This window comes from Gobio gobio (assembly GCF_949357685.1).
Source record: "Gobio gobio genome assembly, chromosome: 7".
Classification (NCBI taxonomy): domain Eukaryota; kingdom Metazoa; phylum Chordata; class Actinopteri; order Cypriniformes; family Gobionidae; genus Gobio; species Gobio gobio.
In genome coordinates this window covers 15,647,513-15,665,774 of record NC_137103.1, presented here as the reverse complement: position 1 = coordinate 15,665,774, position 18,262 = coordinate 15,647,513, and the positions used below count along the sequence as shown (strand labels likewise).

Here is an 18,262-nt window from a genome sequence, read left to right as displayed (position 1 = left end):
AACTGAGGGACAACATTATTATCTGTTGATTATTATCAAAAGCAGCATGTCTATTTAACCCAAAAAACCATGCAGATGATGACTGATTTGATCCTACCTTGTTTACCCGGTGTTTTGGGTGGGGGTTTCTTTATTTTGGCCTCACCTGAAGTGAAAGACACAAGAAGTAAATGATCAGATATCACATCACTTTCAGTTTACACAGAAAAAATGGGCTCAACATACAACCTCAGTCCAGAGAACTGATCATAAAACATCAGCCAATACATTCGAATTTTCCCACGTAAAGTGATTTCCTACTGTACTTGTGCTTGTCTCTCGTATCACATTCTCTTCTCACACAATACATTTCAAAATCAACTTCAATTGCATGTCCATTACACATTTTATTGATTATGTTATAGGTTATTAATTAGCTGGCTGTACATTATCCCTTACTTAATTTACACCAAAATGGTTTAGTTGATGTACATTAAAGTTTCAAGACACACACACACTCTCACTCTCTCTCTCGCGCACACACACACACACACACACACACACACACACACACACACACACACACGTTGGGATGCCATGTTTCATGGGAACATTCCATAGACATAATTATTTTTATACTGTAGAAACTGTATATTCTTTCCCTAAAAAAACTACCCATCAATCATGCTGTGATGATTTTTGAACATGTAAAAATGCCGAAAGTTTTATAACTTTCGGCATTTTTACATGTTCAAAAATCATCACAGCATGATTTATAAGTTGTTTTCCTCATGGTGACCAAAAATGTCCCCATAAGGACAGGATTGTGTAGGGACTCTCCATAGACATGATGGTTTTTATATTGTACAAACTGTATCCCTTCACACAAAACTTTATGCATTTTTACATTTTCAAAATAACTCATTCTGTATGATTTATAAGCTTGTTTCCTCGTGGGGACCTCGATTTAGTTGAGTCTGAGTCTCCATGAGTCTGAGTGCATTCAGGTTGAAGTCCCTCACCAGGATAGAAAAAAATGAACACACACACACAAAAATGTTAACATCGACCACCAGATCTACTCACAGAATCTAGTCTATTTGAGAGAACATGCACTCTCACGTTTACAAAATGGTAAAAGGGAGGGCAGAATGAGAGGAAAGGAGAGATGTTTTTTCTCTGGATATACTAGGAGAGATCAGCTGCTAAGGTTCTTTGCTCTTCTCCTTTTTTGGTCATACTAAAAATATCCCCAACAAGAATCCAGGAAATAGCTTTTGCCATTATTTATTTTACATCTGATCGCTGTCATGAAACAATGTGATGGCAAAGCCAACAAACACAAGCCTAGAGCTGCAGCGAGCGCTAGCAATGAACCTATTCTGATCTGAAGCAATGTCAAACTTCGGAGGAGTTTTTCTGTCGGTTGTAAGACATTCCAATCTCATCCCTCTCTGAGAGGCCATTCTCTAATTCCACTCTCCTTTTCTCTGTAGCCGTGAAAATGAAAACATCCTCTTTCCAACACAAAACTATTTCTGTTTCTGGCTCAAATCTGACTTTCATTGAGCTTTCACCTGAGTCCCTTGGACAAAACACATCTCAAACTGAGCTTATAAATAGAGATTATAATGAAGCTGATCAGATGTTCCTAACTTTACTTTCATTATAAATCAATTGTGGCAGTAACATATACATAGAACCTTCAACCAAGATCAGTATGACCTGCTATAACTTGTGAAATTTTAGGGCTGTAAAGTCAACATGATCTTGAGTTATAGTTTTAGCACATGTTGACCACTAAATTCACAGAAAAAAATGTCTAAATTTCATTGCTTTAGATTAAAAACAAAAAACAAAAATGTAACCAAGTGGCATCTCTGAACAAATATTTGTTTGTTTGTTTTTCCCAGAAAAAAAAAAAACCTTTTACCCACAGCCTCTCTTAACCAATTAGTCTCAATGTCATTTTAAGTGGATGCATGAAGTCAGTTCTCCTTAAGTTCACACAAAGTTTGACACCCAGAAAGTGTCCAGGACTTTTTGGGCCCTATTTTAACGATCTGAGCACATGGCGCAGCTGCACTTAGGGTGTGTTCGAAACCACTTTTGCTAGTTTAACGACAGGAAAAAACAGTCTGTGCACCAGGGGCTTGGTCCAAAAGGGTTGTACCAGGTCTCTTAATGAGTCATGGGTGTGTTTGGGGCGTAACGTGCAATAAACCAATCAGAGTCTCATTTAAAAGCCAGTTGTGCTTACAGCAGATTCACTATTTACATGGCGGAATTTGTGATGCTTTCTTTTTATTTTAATACTTAAAAATGTTTGTGTGCTACTGCTCCCCATGTGTGTTATAAGCAGAGTGTACGCTCGTTGTGCACCTGTCTATAGGCACATATTACTAAAGTGGCAGTTAAATAACACAAAAATTACTGCGCAGTCGTTTTCAGTTCCTCAAAATAGCAACGCGCCAACAATGCGCCTGAACATCTTGTTTTCAGACCAGCATGCCCATGGGTGAACAGATGGCCGCGAGTGCATTTGCTATTTAAACAACGTGGCGTTAAATGATAACTGCGTTGGGATGAAACTAGCAAAAAACACTTGCCTGGCGTCGCATTGCACCGGGTGCATGATAGGGCCCAGAGTCTTCCTTTTGAACAATATATTTAATTTCTCCTATTTTCAAAACCTTTTTCTATTATTATTTTGTCAAATATTTTTGGTGGAAATGTGTACTTGTCTTTAAAATAAATGCCACGTTTGCATGTTTTGATATAATTTGATATAATTGTATAATTTTATCGTGGCTATTTTTTGTATGTTTGCATCATAGACTGTAAAAAAATATGGACGTAGTGTCCGTGACGTCACCCATAGGATTCTGATGAGCTGTTCTGAAGCGCAAAGTATGGACAAGATGGCCGTTGCCATCTTGGCAGTGCGTCATCGCGCGTCACTCCCGGATAACAGAAAATGGGCAAAAAGGCGGGACGTGGGCGGAGCTTAAGTGACGCGATACTAACAGACAGCAGATAAATGGCTATCCACCTGTCACTCGAAGTGGCCACGCCCTTAATTATGCAGAACTTTAATGCTTTTTTATAATGTAAAACGAGGGAGTTATAAAAAAATTCACCCCCCTCACAGTTGTTATGAAGGGCAAAATTAGCCGTATAGACCAAAACCACAATTTGTACCAGGCTGTAAACATGTTTTATTCTGCTGTAAAGTTGGCCATTTTAACATGGGGCTCAATGAGATTCTGCTCCCTTCTGGAGCCAGTCCCTAGCGGCCAGTCAATGAATTGCAGTTTAAGGCACTTCCGTATTGGCTTCAAGAGAAACTGCGGGAGGTTGCCGCTTGGTTTGAATAGACAGATAAAATGTAAGCATTTTACATATAAACAAATTTAGAGATGTTTATATACGTAGAATATTGGAATAACTGAATTCAAAAGGTTAATTTTATTGTTAAAAACAAATATTAATTAAATATGTTCACAATTTGCCATCACCTTTATTCAGCACAGTTAACAATATAAGGCAAATATATTTATAATATAAATATAATATAAAGGATTCACAAAATAATATAATTTTTAAATCTGTGCACATGAAAATGACTAACATTTTAGATGCTATCAGTACATCCATACTATAAATTTCAGCTTTTGTCCAAAATACTACTAAGATTTAGACTGGGCAAACCCAGCCCGATCTACCGACGATTTGATTTTGCCCCGCAGCTCAGGCTGGAAACCTGTACATATTTCTATCCTGCTTCAGTTACAAATTTGCGGGGCCCAATCACACACTGGCTTATCCACCTGGTGCGCTATTGGCGGGTTTAACACGATGACGGATAGAGACATTGGTCTGATTGGCTGAAGGACTATCCAATTGCGGACAGAGTAATTTGAACTATACTCGTTGATCACGCCTCTTGTGCAGTAGAAAATACAGAGCAGACTCCCCAGACCAATGTTCAGTCTTAAAAGATTGAGCTCGGTCTGGTGATAGCCAGACAAAATAAGATTAGGCTAGTTGAAGAATAATTAAGAGGATCTTTATCTGGGGAGAGCCTAATAAAAGAAAAAAACATGCAGGGCTGAATATTTACTGCATTTTAAAGACAAAGTTATCTAAAGACTTCACATGCTTGTGATTTGTGTCTACAGAAAGGAAAGCAAAACTAGGTGTTTCACAGTAATTAGTAATGAAAACTCCTGACAGTAGTTTTTAATGGCAAAAGAGGGTTTGCACTGACCCAGGCTGTTAGTAAATCTGGCCCTAAGCCGGTTAGCTAAGATGTGTCACAGAGTCGGCCTGACAGTAAACTAAACTCAGCATGCAGAATAAATGAGAAACATCTCTATTTGAGCTCAGGATTACCACCTGCTACCATATGCAATGACTTATATTGAGTTTATTTGTTTATTAGGCTACTAACATGGCATTACCATAACCTCAGGCATGCAGAGTATGTAAGAACTTCTTCTTTTGCACATTTACTGTATTACATTGGCTGTTGAATTTAAAATTTTGGGAACATGCATGTTCACAATGCCCTAACAAACAATAAACATACAGATAAAAAAAACATACAGCCTTTATTTGAAGTTGCCTTGGTAAGAAAGCATATTCTTTGAACATAAATGTAAACCACAGGTTAGACAAATGAGTAAAGATCAGAGCAAAGGCTTTAGAATACCCCTAAAACATCACACAGACACACACACACACACACACACACACATGGGACATCCCTTCCATGTTTCATAATATTTAGTCTTTAGGCCACAGGATCAAACGTATCTGTTTAAAGGCCTGACAACCTGAAGACACTTAGAAAACAGATAATCTCTGCCCTCCACTGCTTCAACAAATCACCCAATATAACAACCACTTCACACTGTCAACCACTGCAGAAGATAACCAGACAAAAAGAAAGACAGAAAACAGGAAACAGATCACTGTGTCTCTCTTGAACATTGCTTCATCGTTTTATAAATGATCGGAAGAAAAACAAGTGAATTATTGTAATCACTGAAATATCTACATGTATTGTATGTAGAGACATAATAGAAAATAGAATTTAAAAGTCCTGCATAAAATATGACATAGTAGAAGTTATGAAAAGGGGGGAGAGTTTAATGCCCAGAGCTAGCTCAATTTCTTCACGGTGAAATAAATGAAGTGTCAGTACTATTCTATTATACTTACTACCAACATGCAACGGTCTACCGCAAAACGGTTACATGACTGATTCTACTGCTTCTCTTATCATCCTGTTGCTAAATTGCTTGCACTTGTGAAACATAACTACACTTCTACAGTTTAATGAAACATTATTATTGTTTAACCTTGCATTGAATGCAATTAGCTGAACTTTAAAGTGCTTTTTTGACCCACTTAGTTAAGACTTAAGTACATATTTATTAGCGGTGGGGGGAAAATCGATACAGCATAGTATCGTGATATTTTGTGTGGTGATATTGTATCGATACAAGGACGGCAAGTATCGATATTTTCAGGAACTTAATTTCAGCTCGTATTGTGCAAAATGTGCCCGTAAGCTTCGCGCTCAAAACTCAGGAAATAATCATAATAATTTTAAATATTTATTTCAGACTGTAATATCACAAACAGCGCATCACTCTCGCTCACACACACATGCGCAGTGAGCTGTTTGTGAAGGAAGCGCATTCTCACATATATCTGAACGTGGACCACTCTGTTAGTTACGTGTTGATTTTACACACAAGTGCAAGCCAGCTGCGCACTGCAATGGAACAGAACTTCGCTCGCAATTACAATTAAATAAGCGGTCTATATGCCATACCTACACTGTCAGCGCACCCATTCATTATACAACACAATAGGCTTGCTGCGATAGTCTGTGTTGCCGGTATTACCGTTGTTTTAATTTTTTTATAGTAGTAAAAATCATTTAGTTCAGTTAGAGAACAGACACTACAATTAAAAAGTAATGATCCGAACGAGAGTCGCAGCACAGACCAGCAGCAGGAGTCAGATTTCATTTATCAGAGAGCGAGGAGCTGAATGGTCAAGACGACGGAGAGTGGAAGATTTGGTTTCAAAGCAAAATGTAAAAGTGCCTATTTAAGTGAGTTTGTCATTGTCCTGTTTTTTTGTTCTGTTTTTCATTAAGAATGACAACAAACCCACAATTCAAGCAATTGCCGCCCCCAAATTGTTCCTAATTCTAAAGTGAAAGTAAAATGTGCATGACCATTCATAATGCAATACTCTGCATATCCCAATTTTCTTTTTAAAAATCACAATAATATTGTATCGTGGCTTAAGTATCACGATAATATCCCATCATGGGGGCCTCTGGTGATTCCCACCCCTAATATTTATATGTAATTTCATAATTACTTTGTCTATTGTTTTTGAAATAAGGTTAAAGTGTACTGTCAAATGTACAATACTGACAGTCATTTATGTTGCACTAAAATGTTGTTTAATGTCATTTCTCTTGAAACTTGTAAGTCATTTATTTAAATACAGTATATGGCCGGTGCCTTTAACTGCTATGTACTTATGTCAAAAAAATTCAATTTGATACAATGTATTTATTGTGTTCATGTATTGCAAAATACTTTTGATGCTATTGAGGTTTAGGGACAGTATACTACAAGTTAAGCACACTTCTTTATGTGTACATCTATGATTATTAAAAAGACTATATTAAAAACGAATGAGATCAAAAGAAAGAATAATTTATCACAATTACATAATTTATGCACAATAAAAGTGGCCTTTTATTTAATTTATATTATATTATTTGCATATATTATTATTATTATATTTCATTTATATTTGTTTTTTTAAATATACTTTTACGATTTGAACACTAGAATTGCACATTCAATACAATTGAGCACTTTTCTTTTTCGCAAGGGAGTACTTAGCAATCTTTTTTTAACTTCCTTTGAGTTGACTGGTTTGTGGGAAAATATGTGTAGCGACAGGATAAACCCAGAAAAAAATGGAAAAAAAATACATCAATATACATAAATCTTACATACATAAATCCTGTAGCAGATCTAGGCAGGTGGAGCTGGGGGAGGTGGAGGGTTTCAGAGGACTAGCTTACAGCAAACAATCTTTTCAGAAGGACTGAATTTGATGCATAAAAAAAGTATTTGTACCATATACATACGGGGTGACATGAGTTACATGGCAAAGTTTAATATTTAGTTAGGTTAAGGGTTCAACACTAACAGTGATGCTTCCATAACAAGCATAACTAATAACACAGTGATACAAATATAAGCCATTAGGACAGAGGAATGTAACAAGCATAACGTAAGTTGCAATGGTTGTTCCTGAACTGGTCATGAAAGCACGGAGTCCTTGAGGACAGCAATTGGGTTCAATTTCCACCAGCAATTCAGAGGTGCTTTGGAGGTTAGAATTTTCCATCATCTAAAACACCACTGCTTATTTGTACAGCTTCGTGATTTTTTAATCACAGATTTTCCATGACTGCAAACAACTCAATGACTCAATGTAACCCCTATAATGGAGGACCTGCCTAAACCTTCAGTTGCTCCATAATCACTCTTAATCACTCTCACTCTCAATATTGTTAGCCTAGTTGAAGTGGAAATGTACAACATTGAAAGCATATTTGCATGCGTTCAGTGCTGCTACAAATGCACTGCTGCATCTCATCTTTGTGGAATCTGGTTCTGCAGATCCATGCAAAACAACTGCATGTGAATTATAACATAAATGCATGCAGGAACATTATGGGCCTTATCATACACCCGGCGCAATGTGACACCAGGCGCAACTCAAGTGTTTTTTTGCTAGTTTCAGCCCGATGCAGTTATCATTTTCACCTCCAGCACCATGTTGTTTAAATAGCAAGTGCACTCGCGCCCATCTGTTCGCCCATGGGCATGCTGGTCTGAAAAAGATTCTTGTTCAGGCGCATTGTTGGCACGTTGCAATTTTGAGGCGACTGAAAACGACTGCGCCATTGACCAACGAAAACCTGTAACGCAATATTTTGTGTGTTATTTAAAGGGCACGTTGGTAATATGCGTGCGTACACTCTATACACACAGGGATCAGCCGCACACAAACATTTTTAAATATTAAAAATAAAAGGATTCCTCTCTGGAAAAGCATTCAGTCTTTCTGCTCGCCAAATTACACCATGTAAATAGCGAATCCATCATGGTGCAAGCACAACTGGCTTTTAAAGGGAATGGGAGATGAGACTTTGATTGGTTTATTGCACGTTACGCCCAAAATACATCCATGACTCATTAAGAGACCAGGTACAATCCTTTTGGACCATGCGCCTGGCACGCCGACCGTTTCTTTCCATTGTTAAACTAGCAAAAGTGGATTCGGACCGCCTTAAGTGCACCTGTGCCATGCACTTCAAAGTCAAACCATGCGCTCAGATCGTTAATATAGGGCCCTAGCCTATATAAGCATAAATTCTAAATTCAGTTCTTATTTTTGAATATAGTTTCCCTATAAATAAGTAAAATCCACTGTCCCTCTGAAACAAAGCATGAAACTTGACTAATGTTTAACTCTGTGACAGAGTTCATATTAAAGCTGGGAAATTAGGGCTCATCATAGCGGTGTTCCAAATCTAGTGAACTTCATTGTTCATTCATACACAGGCAACAATTTCATAATGCAGCATAGACCCCAAATGAAACATCGTAAGCGACTGATTTTGAAACACTAGATAGCAGGTGCATTAACACTAACTCAAATGTGCCAACCAAACATGCTCACAAATAATTTGGATAGACTTTGACTTAATAGCGCATGTTATAACACAAAACTCTAAAGGCTCTTTCATATGGCTTGCACGACCGTACAAGCATCATTCAACACTTTAACATGCACGTTAAATCACAGAAAATGTCATGGAAGGGTGATTTCCTTTTTCTCAGCAAAATTTTCCTGTAACCTTTGAGAAAACTTTTGCAAATATACCTTACTTGTGTCACTTCTCCTTTCTTTTGAGAATAAATAAAGACAAATGGGACATTTCTGTTAAGAGATGAGTGCACACATCAACAGTCTCAGTTTCAGCCATTTCGAAAGATACAGCATACTGTGGAAAACATAACAGTCTGCTAAAAGAGTAGGCGAAAAGTAGACACACAAGTATACAAAAGCTTCACAAAACATTCTGAAGAATGTCAGGCATGTTAAAAACATTGATGTTAGAAAACTCATACAACACTCCTCGTGGTCCGGAGAGTGAGAGAGAGTCTTGACTGAGTCCATACATGGAAATCCAAGTGGGTTTTGCCAAGCAGTCATGCAGTAAAAGTCATGATCTCTCTTGCTCCACTGTCAGAAATCTCCTTTTATTCTCTCTTTATATCTCTAAAACACACTTTTGTTCACCCCTCATTCTCCTTCTTGCTCACTGAGTTTGTTTAACATTTAAAATCAGTCAAAGTCAGCTATCCAGCAGCCTTGTCAAACAACTCATCTGATGAAGAGTGTGAGAAGTGAACAGCTGGTTCACCGGTGAACATGGATCTCCTCTAGTGTTTGTCCTGCGTTTTGCTCCTCTATACCATCTCATACGATACTACAACTTCTGGACGATGCAAAACTAAGGACCATATGGCAACAATAGAAATAGTGCAAAGACTAAAACTTTAACAATAATAGCTTAAAACGTTATTTTGCAAATATATCCAGATATAGAGTGGAAAACTACAGGTTTCATCTTTCTCTAAATCTGCAGATATTCCTGTTGAAAAAAAAAATCTGCATATGCTTGTTAGGTATGTTTTGAAGCATGGCAGCTGGTTTGAACTGGTCCTGAGCTGGAGCTAGTTTCTTAAGACTAGCTCTTGACCAGCTTAAACCAGCTTATGACCAGCTAAGGTCTATTTTTTTCAACAGGGATGTATGAACTAGGCTACATGCAGATGGATGTCTTTGTTTGTTTTAGGGCTGGTCCGAATACCATTTTTTGAGCTTCGAAGCTTCAGTAGTAATCAACATCGAATATTCGAAGCTTCGGAGGGAAAGGGCTGAACATATCCTTCTCTCTAATAAAGGCAGGAATCTCGAGAAGTAGCACACCTCATGCAGGCAGGGCTTATATGCTGCGAGAATGGCATAGTGATACAACACACAGGTCTCTTACGTCCCAGTTTTGATATATTATAGTAGTAAAAATAATTTAGTCAGTTAGAGAACAGATTAACTACAATTAAAAACTGAATGTGCTGCGTGAGCCGAACAAGAGTCAGATTTCATTCATCACGAGAGTGAGGAGCTGAATGACAAGATGATCGCAAAAGATTTGGTTTCAAAGCTAAATGTAAAAGCGCCTATTTAAATGGTAAATGGACTGCAATTATATAGCACTTTCAACAGACCCATGGCCATCCAAAGCGCTTTACATGTTGTCTCACATTCACCCATTCATACACCGACGGTGGTGTCAGCCAAGCAAGGTGTCATCCAGCTCATCGGGAGCAGCTGGGGTTAGGTGTCTTGCTCATGGACACCTCGACACTTGGTCAGGTGGAACCTTCCGGTTAGTAGACAACCTACATGAACCACTGAGTCACTGCCGCCCCTTTAAGTGAGTTTGTCATTGTACTGTTTTGTTGTTGTGTTTTTCATTAAGAATAAACGGCTAATGAACCCACAATTTAAGTAACCCCGTCCCCAAATTGGAAAACCGAAAGTAAACTGCGCACTGCTGCATTCGTTCACAGCCGCTCAGTGCACAAGTACTGCAATGTGACGGTGAGGGAACATTTTCTCACCGTCACATCCCTAACGGGTAAAAAGGCTAATACGTTTTGATTCTATTATTCTATTTTTCACAATGTCAAACCAACGCAGCTTAACCCAAAATGCGAGCTCAGGCATGCACTTCTTCCATATAAGCTCATGCAGTTGTGCACTCTATACAGAGAATACTCCGTTGCAGGGAACACTAAGAAGCAAATATATTTATTAAGTTTAACGAGGTTGGGTTCCTATTCAACTCTCCATTCTATTTAAAACTGCTAGGCTATAAAATAATCATAAAAAAAGCAAAATTAGAGTATTGTATTTCGGCAGATTTTATAGTGTAAACATATGCAGGTGAGAATGAGAACCGTTTCTAGGGGGATGCCAGGTGTGCGCGAGAAAAAAACAACAACCGAATATTCGAATCCCAAAATTGAAAATCGAATACCAACCCATCGAATTAAAATATTCTGGTCCAGCCCTAGTTTGTTTGTATTTTTTATCTGATTTTAAGCTAGATATATTTACAGAAAAAAAGTAGCAACCTACTAAACATAATCTCTAACAATTGAACAACTTTGCAGAAAATTGCATAATTCGCTCCATTTATCCTTATCAGAAATCAAATGGAGTGCTTCCTGTTAGCTTTTAGATCAGTGACCTTTCTTTCTTTCTCTCTTAGAAAGTGATATATCCCAAGTGATATTGTCCACAAAAGCAACCTAAAAGTATGTGTGTGAGTATGTGTGTGTTTTTGTGTGCGCGTGTGCGCGCACTGCAGTGGGAAAGGTTCACATCTCCCACGCCACTCCATATTGGGATATAAAAAAGGAAGTACATATTTTGGAAACTCACTCTCTGTGGTCGGGGTAGAGGGCTTCCTGCTCCGCTTATCAGCTGTTGTGGAGACACTGGGATCTGATCACAGACGGACAGAGAGAATACAGAAATAATTACAGAGAACAAAATTAGAATCAAATTCATGTGACCCTCTTGAAATCAGCATATTATGCCCCTTCTTCAACTCCGGCCCAAAAAAGTTCCTAAAATATCTAAGCTAATTAATTATTTTGAGAGTTTATTGGCATTCTATTAGTGCAACTTATTGCCAAGACCAAGGCAAAGGTCAAAAAGCAAACCTGAAGTTAAAAAGTAGAAGAATTTTGTAGTAAAAATAGCAGAGGCCACTTTAAGAGAAGCTGTGTTAGATGTTAATGCAAGTAAATGATAACATTAAAGCACTTAAACTATACTAACATGCCACCATTTAAAATGATATTTTTTCCAGGTGCAGGTATTTCTCTTTTGTCACCGTTAAGCAGAAAAGTGATGTCTATAGTCAGCTGTAATGACATGTTCTGTAAAATAAGAGAAAGAGACATCTAGAGATGGCTGTAAGGACATGTCCTGTAAATCCGGACACAGAGATCTAGAAAAGCTTTAGGGACATGCCCAGTAAATCAGGATTCTGGGTATGTTTTAAGGAACCCATCCTTTAAAGTGCGACAGAGAGATCTATGAACTGCTGTACAGATGGAAGCCAGAACATAGAGAAAGAGATAGCTGTAGGGACATGTCCTTTAGTTGGGATGGCGAGATCAAGAGACGACTGCAAGGATATGTCAGAGAGATCTATAGATGGATGTCAGAAACAGTACAAATGAATCTACAGTGGATGAAAGGGAAAGGATATTATAAGTTGGACACGGATTACATAAGGTATTTGACATGTCCTGTTAAGCAGAACAGAGACGACTGTAGAGTCAAGCCTTGAAAAGCGGGGCAAAATTATTATAAACAGCTGTAAGGACATGTCCCGGAAAGCAAAACAGTGAGTATAAAGAGCTGTAGGGTCATGTCCATTAGTTAGAACAGAGAAATCTAGAGATGACTCTTGAGACATGTCCTGTAAAGCAAAGCAGAAACAAAAGATCACTGTTAGAATGTTATTCTGGACAAATGGATCTAGAGATGGTTGTGGGAAGATTTCCTTTAAAGCAAGACAGGGATCTAGAGATGGATGACAGGATATGTCTTTTAAAACTTGACATAAAGGTCTAGAAATGGCTTTATTGACATGTCTTGTTAAGTAGGATAAATATATCCAAAGACAGCTAAACAAGTGGAAAAGAGAGATCCATAAATGGTTGTAAAGACATGTCCTGGAAACCATAAAAGAGAGATCAGGACAGAGGGATCTAGACTGCAGACACATGTCCAGCAAAGCAGGACACAGAAATCTAGAGACAGGCATTGGTACATGACCTGTAAAGTCAAAAAGAGATCCAGAGATGATAGTCAAAACGTGTTATGTAGGTCATAGAGATTTAGAATCAGCTGTAAAGAAATCCTACAAAGCGAAACGAGGAGATCTGAGGACATGCAAGGGATGCAATGCAGCCTGATCTGGTCAGTAATCACCGGAAGCTGCAGAGACTCTAGGGAGGGAGACATACTGCCCAGCCCAAAACAGACAGACTCAAACCATAATATTCTCAAAGAACCCAGTGTTTTGACATAGTTCTCTAGTCGAGAGGGAAGTAATTGTTTGTGTTGAACAATTCAAAACATTGAATTGTAAAAAAATACACAAAATATCGAAAATAACTACACTCTTGCACTACACCTCATCTCATCTTTCAGAGAGATTTTTTAGTTTTTTAGAGTAGATACATGAAAAGCATGCTGCAAACAGCTTTATTGTACTGGTGTGTACTAAGATATACTCACCATCCACTAGGAGCATACAGGTACATTCTGCCTTTCCCTCATTGGTCTCTGCCCTGCACACATATTGCCCTTCATCCTCAGGTAGAGCTTTATCAATGGATAGAGAGCACTGACCACCTGCTCACACACACACACATATACACACACAATAAACAGTTATGCTCAGAGGGTTGAAGAAGAACTTTCTCTTACAGGAAAATTAACCTATACTGACAATATCTGCTGCATGCTGTCAATTACCACAGAAATCATTTGGACTTGTCCCTTGACCATAAAAATAGTTGTGGTCTATAATTGATATCTATGGAGTAAATTTGCAATGACAGATGCATTTGGTACTTCTAAACATGCATTTTACCCGAAATATTCCTGCAAACCACACATGCATATTCAATCATATATTCTTGAAATACACAGGTTAACTTGTAGTTGTCACTACATTGATATACTTTAGCCAGATGAAGTCTTTGTGTAACATATATACCCTTTTAAAAGGACACAGGTGGCCAAGCCACAGTGATACAGGGTTAGGGTTAGGGTTAACTTTTCTCTCTTGAATATCATTACTGATGGACCTAATGTATCATGAAACAGCTTAAATAAACTTCATCCAATCACACTCCTGCCGAGTGTCATGTTACCACTGTTTAATGACAATTATGTAACAGTTACTTCCGGTCCTCTTGTCTGATTGGATAAGTGGCGTTCTAAGAGTGCTCGTCTATGTTTGTGGTGTTTCAGCCAACCATTGTGTTTCTCGGCAGAACACAAAGTTTGTCCAGCATTGGCTTCATTTGGAACTACTTATTTGGAACTGTAATGTCAGGTACTCAATATTAACTTTTTGTTTAGAGAACTGTTGTATAAAATTAATATCACACTGTGATTACCTCTGGTCTGCGGATGCTTGAAACGTGCACATCCATATAACCTAATAGAGCACCTGATAAACGCCACAATGCCAAACATTATCCATGATAGATTGCAACAAATTAGTCCTCTTACTTGGGTAATTTTAAATTGTAAATGCAACACTGACCCTCGTTAGCAATAATGATGAATTTGGATGGTTTGATGAGTTTTCCATCAAGCGTCCATGTCACTTTAGCAGGAGACTCAGATGAAAGTTGGCACTGTAGATGCAAACGTTCCCCGTCCAATACCGTCACGTCACTCAGTTTCTGTGTAAAAGTGGGCTCTTTTTTCCCAACTGCCTTTGTTTTCTCTTTTGTCTCTGCATCCACACAATTCACATCATTTTCCTTTTCTCTGGTGTCTTTATCACCTTGGCTTTCTCCATTCCTGTCCTGGCTTGGTTGTTTTTTCTTGTTGCCTAACACTGATCTGAAGTCAACCGCTTCATTTTTGTTAGGTTGTGTTTTCACTAAGGATCCAGGACCAGGCTTCGGGCCTTGGGTTCCTTTCTTTCCCAGCACTGCTCTGAAGTCCACCTGCTGTGGAGTGTTGACTTTACGTTCCTCTTCCGTCTGCGTCTTGGGCTTGATCTGCCGTTGGAGGTTCCCCCTGAAGTCCATCTGCTCGGCCGTGATCTCCTTCAGGTCTTCCTCGGAGACGCTCTTAGTGTTGACCTTGCGGCCGAGCACAGTTCGGAAGTCAATCTGTTCGGCCTCCTGTTGTCGGATTTGGTCTTCTCGATGCTCCTTTGTCTCTACACGCCGTTTGAGAAGTCCAAGGGTGGCACACCCCTCCTCTTCTTCCTGATCTGTCCGACTGTTATGTTCCCAGAGTGGATCAGAGCGCAACGTTGCAGGGCTGGGAGTCTCTGGATGTCCTCCCCTGCCTGGTGCAGTCCTCTCCACCCCTCGGCTGCCACAGGAAGAGTAGAGTGAAAAAAAATACAGAGATGTTTAAAGCCCCAGCTAGCTCAGCCCACACTGGAGAGCAGCTTAATCAAGGGGAGAGTTAGTTCAACACGACAGAGTTGCATCAGAGATGACTTCAGAAGCCTTATAGGGAAATGAGACCAGAATGAGGCCCCTAAACTAACCCACACTCCTCTTTAGACAACAGCACAGCTGAGTGAGGAAGCATAAACAGAGCATTTGGTTATATAGAGATATTCTGTGGATTTAGTGCAGGGGTTAAGGGGCAAGGGCTGTAAATATAGCTTCGGGGCAGAAGAGAGCAAGAATAGAAGGAGAACGTACTGCTTATGAGAATCATCACCAGACAACATGGGGTCCTCGCTGACGTGCAGAGTGGCCACTGACCTGCACTCTCCTACTTTATTCCTGAGAGCAACAGAAGATTTATGAACGCTGAAGATCATTTATTGTCAAATGCAGAATTGAAAAAGTAAACGAGGAACCAATAAAACAACATTTCCTGATAACACAGAATGTCGCCATGCATGAACTTAAAAGTGTGGATCTCATGTAACAAAATGACAATACTACCGTGATGCATCAATACTTCAGAATTTAAATGGTTATATTTAAAATAATATTAATATTTTCATAGTTATATTATTTCATTATTTTTGTTACCTACAATATTTTATGGTCATTACAATTTGAAGAGAACATTTGATAAAAAATAATGACAATGCAATTTTTTTTATTTTTTTTATGGGTAAAATGTCATTTTCACATCTTCTCACGTGAAACTATTAGTGAGGGGGGGGGGGGTCACCAAAAATAACATCCATATCATTCACCTTGAAGAAAAATGAACTCTATAATCCTTAAAACATGTTTACATCCTAGTCCGGCCAAAAATTGTGTCATGGTCAAGTTGTTCCAAACAGGCAACACTTTATAATAACGTTCAGTTATAAGTCACTTATAAGCTATTAGTTAATGATGAACTAATAATTTACAAAACATGACTATATAATTATAACTTATTAATAAGTGGTATGCTAATGATATACAAATGTGCTGCAAGTTATCTTTAAAAAAATGTGTAAATCATGAAATAAATCAAACGGATCAATAGTAGATGTTTGATGAGTTATTAGTTGATACACTATTTATCACTTATAAATCATTGAACTGTAGTATCATCTCAATAAACAATGGTTAATCTTGGACAAATTATAAACAGACCATTAGTACAGGATCAGTATAAGCTGGTCTGTGTTCAAAAGCACAAACATGCAGGGTGTTAAAACAGCATTTTTTAAGAAGAATAATGTATTTGTTTTCAAGGGGATGAACATTTATGCATGGCTTACAGTCAGGGGCTCCCAGTGGGTTTAATAAATGCTTTGATCTGTGATAATGTGAACCAGTTCCACCTTCCACTGAAGATCACATCAGCAGCACAGCGGTTAAAGACTCCAACACAGTAGTCTATTCCCTCACCAGTCAGCACTTGCACTGGAGTAAGCACTACAAAGTGTTCAACACCTGTTATAGATGATGTGTAAATGCATGAATAAATCCTTTACAGAGCTTTCTGCATCCCCTAATCTAAAGTGTAAACCATTCATCACGTGTAAATGTGTTACATACAATTTTCTAGATCTGTCGTACCTTTTTTACATTGCGTAAATTAATTAAGAATTAATTAAGTAATTTACAACACTTTCTGCATCCCCTAATGTAAAGTCTAAACCATTTAATGTGTCACATATCACTTGTAAATTTGTTACATATCATTTGTAGATCTTTCTTTCCATTTTTACATTGCGCGTATGTGTATACAAGTCGTTTACAACACTTTCTGCATCCCCTAATCTAAAGTATAATCTATTTCTTTTTGGGGGTATTTTTATAGCGGTTTCATATGTACTACTGTACACCCAAAGCGCTTTACAACTATGTCAGGAGTCTCTCCTCAACCACCACCAGTGTGCAGCATCCACTTGAGTGATGCGACGGCAGCCACAGTACAACGGCCCCAGTGCACTCACCACACACCAGCTATTGGTGGAGAGGAGAGAGGGTAATAGAGCCAAGTCAATGGATGGGATTATTAGGAGGCCATGATTGGTAAGGGGCAATGGAGGGAATTTGTCCAGGACTCTTTTACGAGAAGTGCCATGGGATTTTTAATGACCACAGAGAGTCAGGACCTCGATTTAACGTCTCATCCAAAGGATGATGCTTGTTACAGTATAGTATCCCCATCACTATACTGAGGTATTAGGACCCACACAGACCACAGGTTGAGCACCCCCTGCTGGCCTCACTAACACCTCTTCCAGCAGCAACCCAGTTTTCCCAGGAGGTCTCCCATCCAGGTACTGACCAGGCTCAGCCCTGCTTAACTTCAGTGGGAAACCAGTCTTGGGCTACAGGGTGATATGGCTGCTGGATTTTTACATTGTGTGTATGTGTATAAAAGTCATTTACAACACTTTCTGCATCCCCTAATCTAAAGTGTAAACTATTCATCACTTATATATACGGATATAGACGGTATAGCAAAGCACTTATTAATCTTTTATGAATGTATTAACTAATAATAATTTATACATTAATTATAACTAAATTAACAAAACATTCATAAAATGTTAGCATATCACTTATTAATCATTTTTGAATGTATAGTCATGTTGTGTAAATGATTAGTTCATCATTAACTAATAACTTATAAGTGACTTATAACTGAACGTTATTATAAAGTGTTACCCAAAGGGATTTATACATGTTTGGAACAACTTGAGGGTGAGTAAATGATGACAGTATTTTCATTTTTTTTAATTAAAAAATTAAAAAAGCATCTTGAGTACCGCAAGCATGCACAGTTTTATTTAGCAATGATCTCAAGTGAGTCAACATTACTAAATATAAATATCTAACCATAA

General features: G+C 38.3%; 1 protein-coding gene across 4 annotated transcripts in view; it reads right to left on the bottom strand.

Moving 5' to 3' along the window:
- mylka (myosin, light chain kinase a) overlaps positions 1-18,262 on the bottom strand; it is a 133,093-nt gene that overhangs the window by 27,989 nt on the left and 86,842 nt on the right. For all 4 annotated transcript variants that reach the window (XM_079822474.1, XM_079822475.1, XM_079822477.1 and 1 more), the window contains 5 exons: positions 15,657-15,740; positions 14,528-15,315; positions 13,489-13,605; positions 11,614-11,676; positions 98-145 (listed from right to left, as the gene is read on the bottom strand). In XM_079822474.1, the coding sequence (XP_079678600.1) occupies positions 98-145; positions 11,614-11,676; positions 13,489-13,605; positions 14,528-15,315; positions 15,657-15,740 (1,100 nt within the window). The remainder of the gene's footprint in view (positions 1-97; positions 146-11,613; positions 11,677-13,488; positions 13,606-14,527; positions 15,316-15,656; positions 15,741-18,262) is intronic.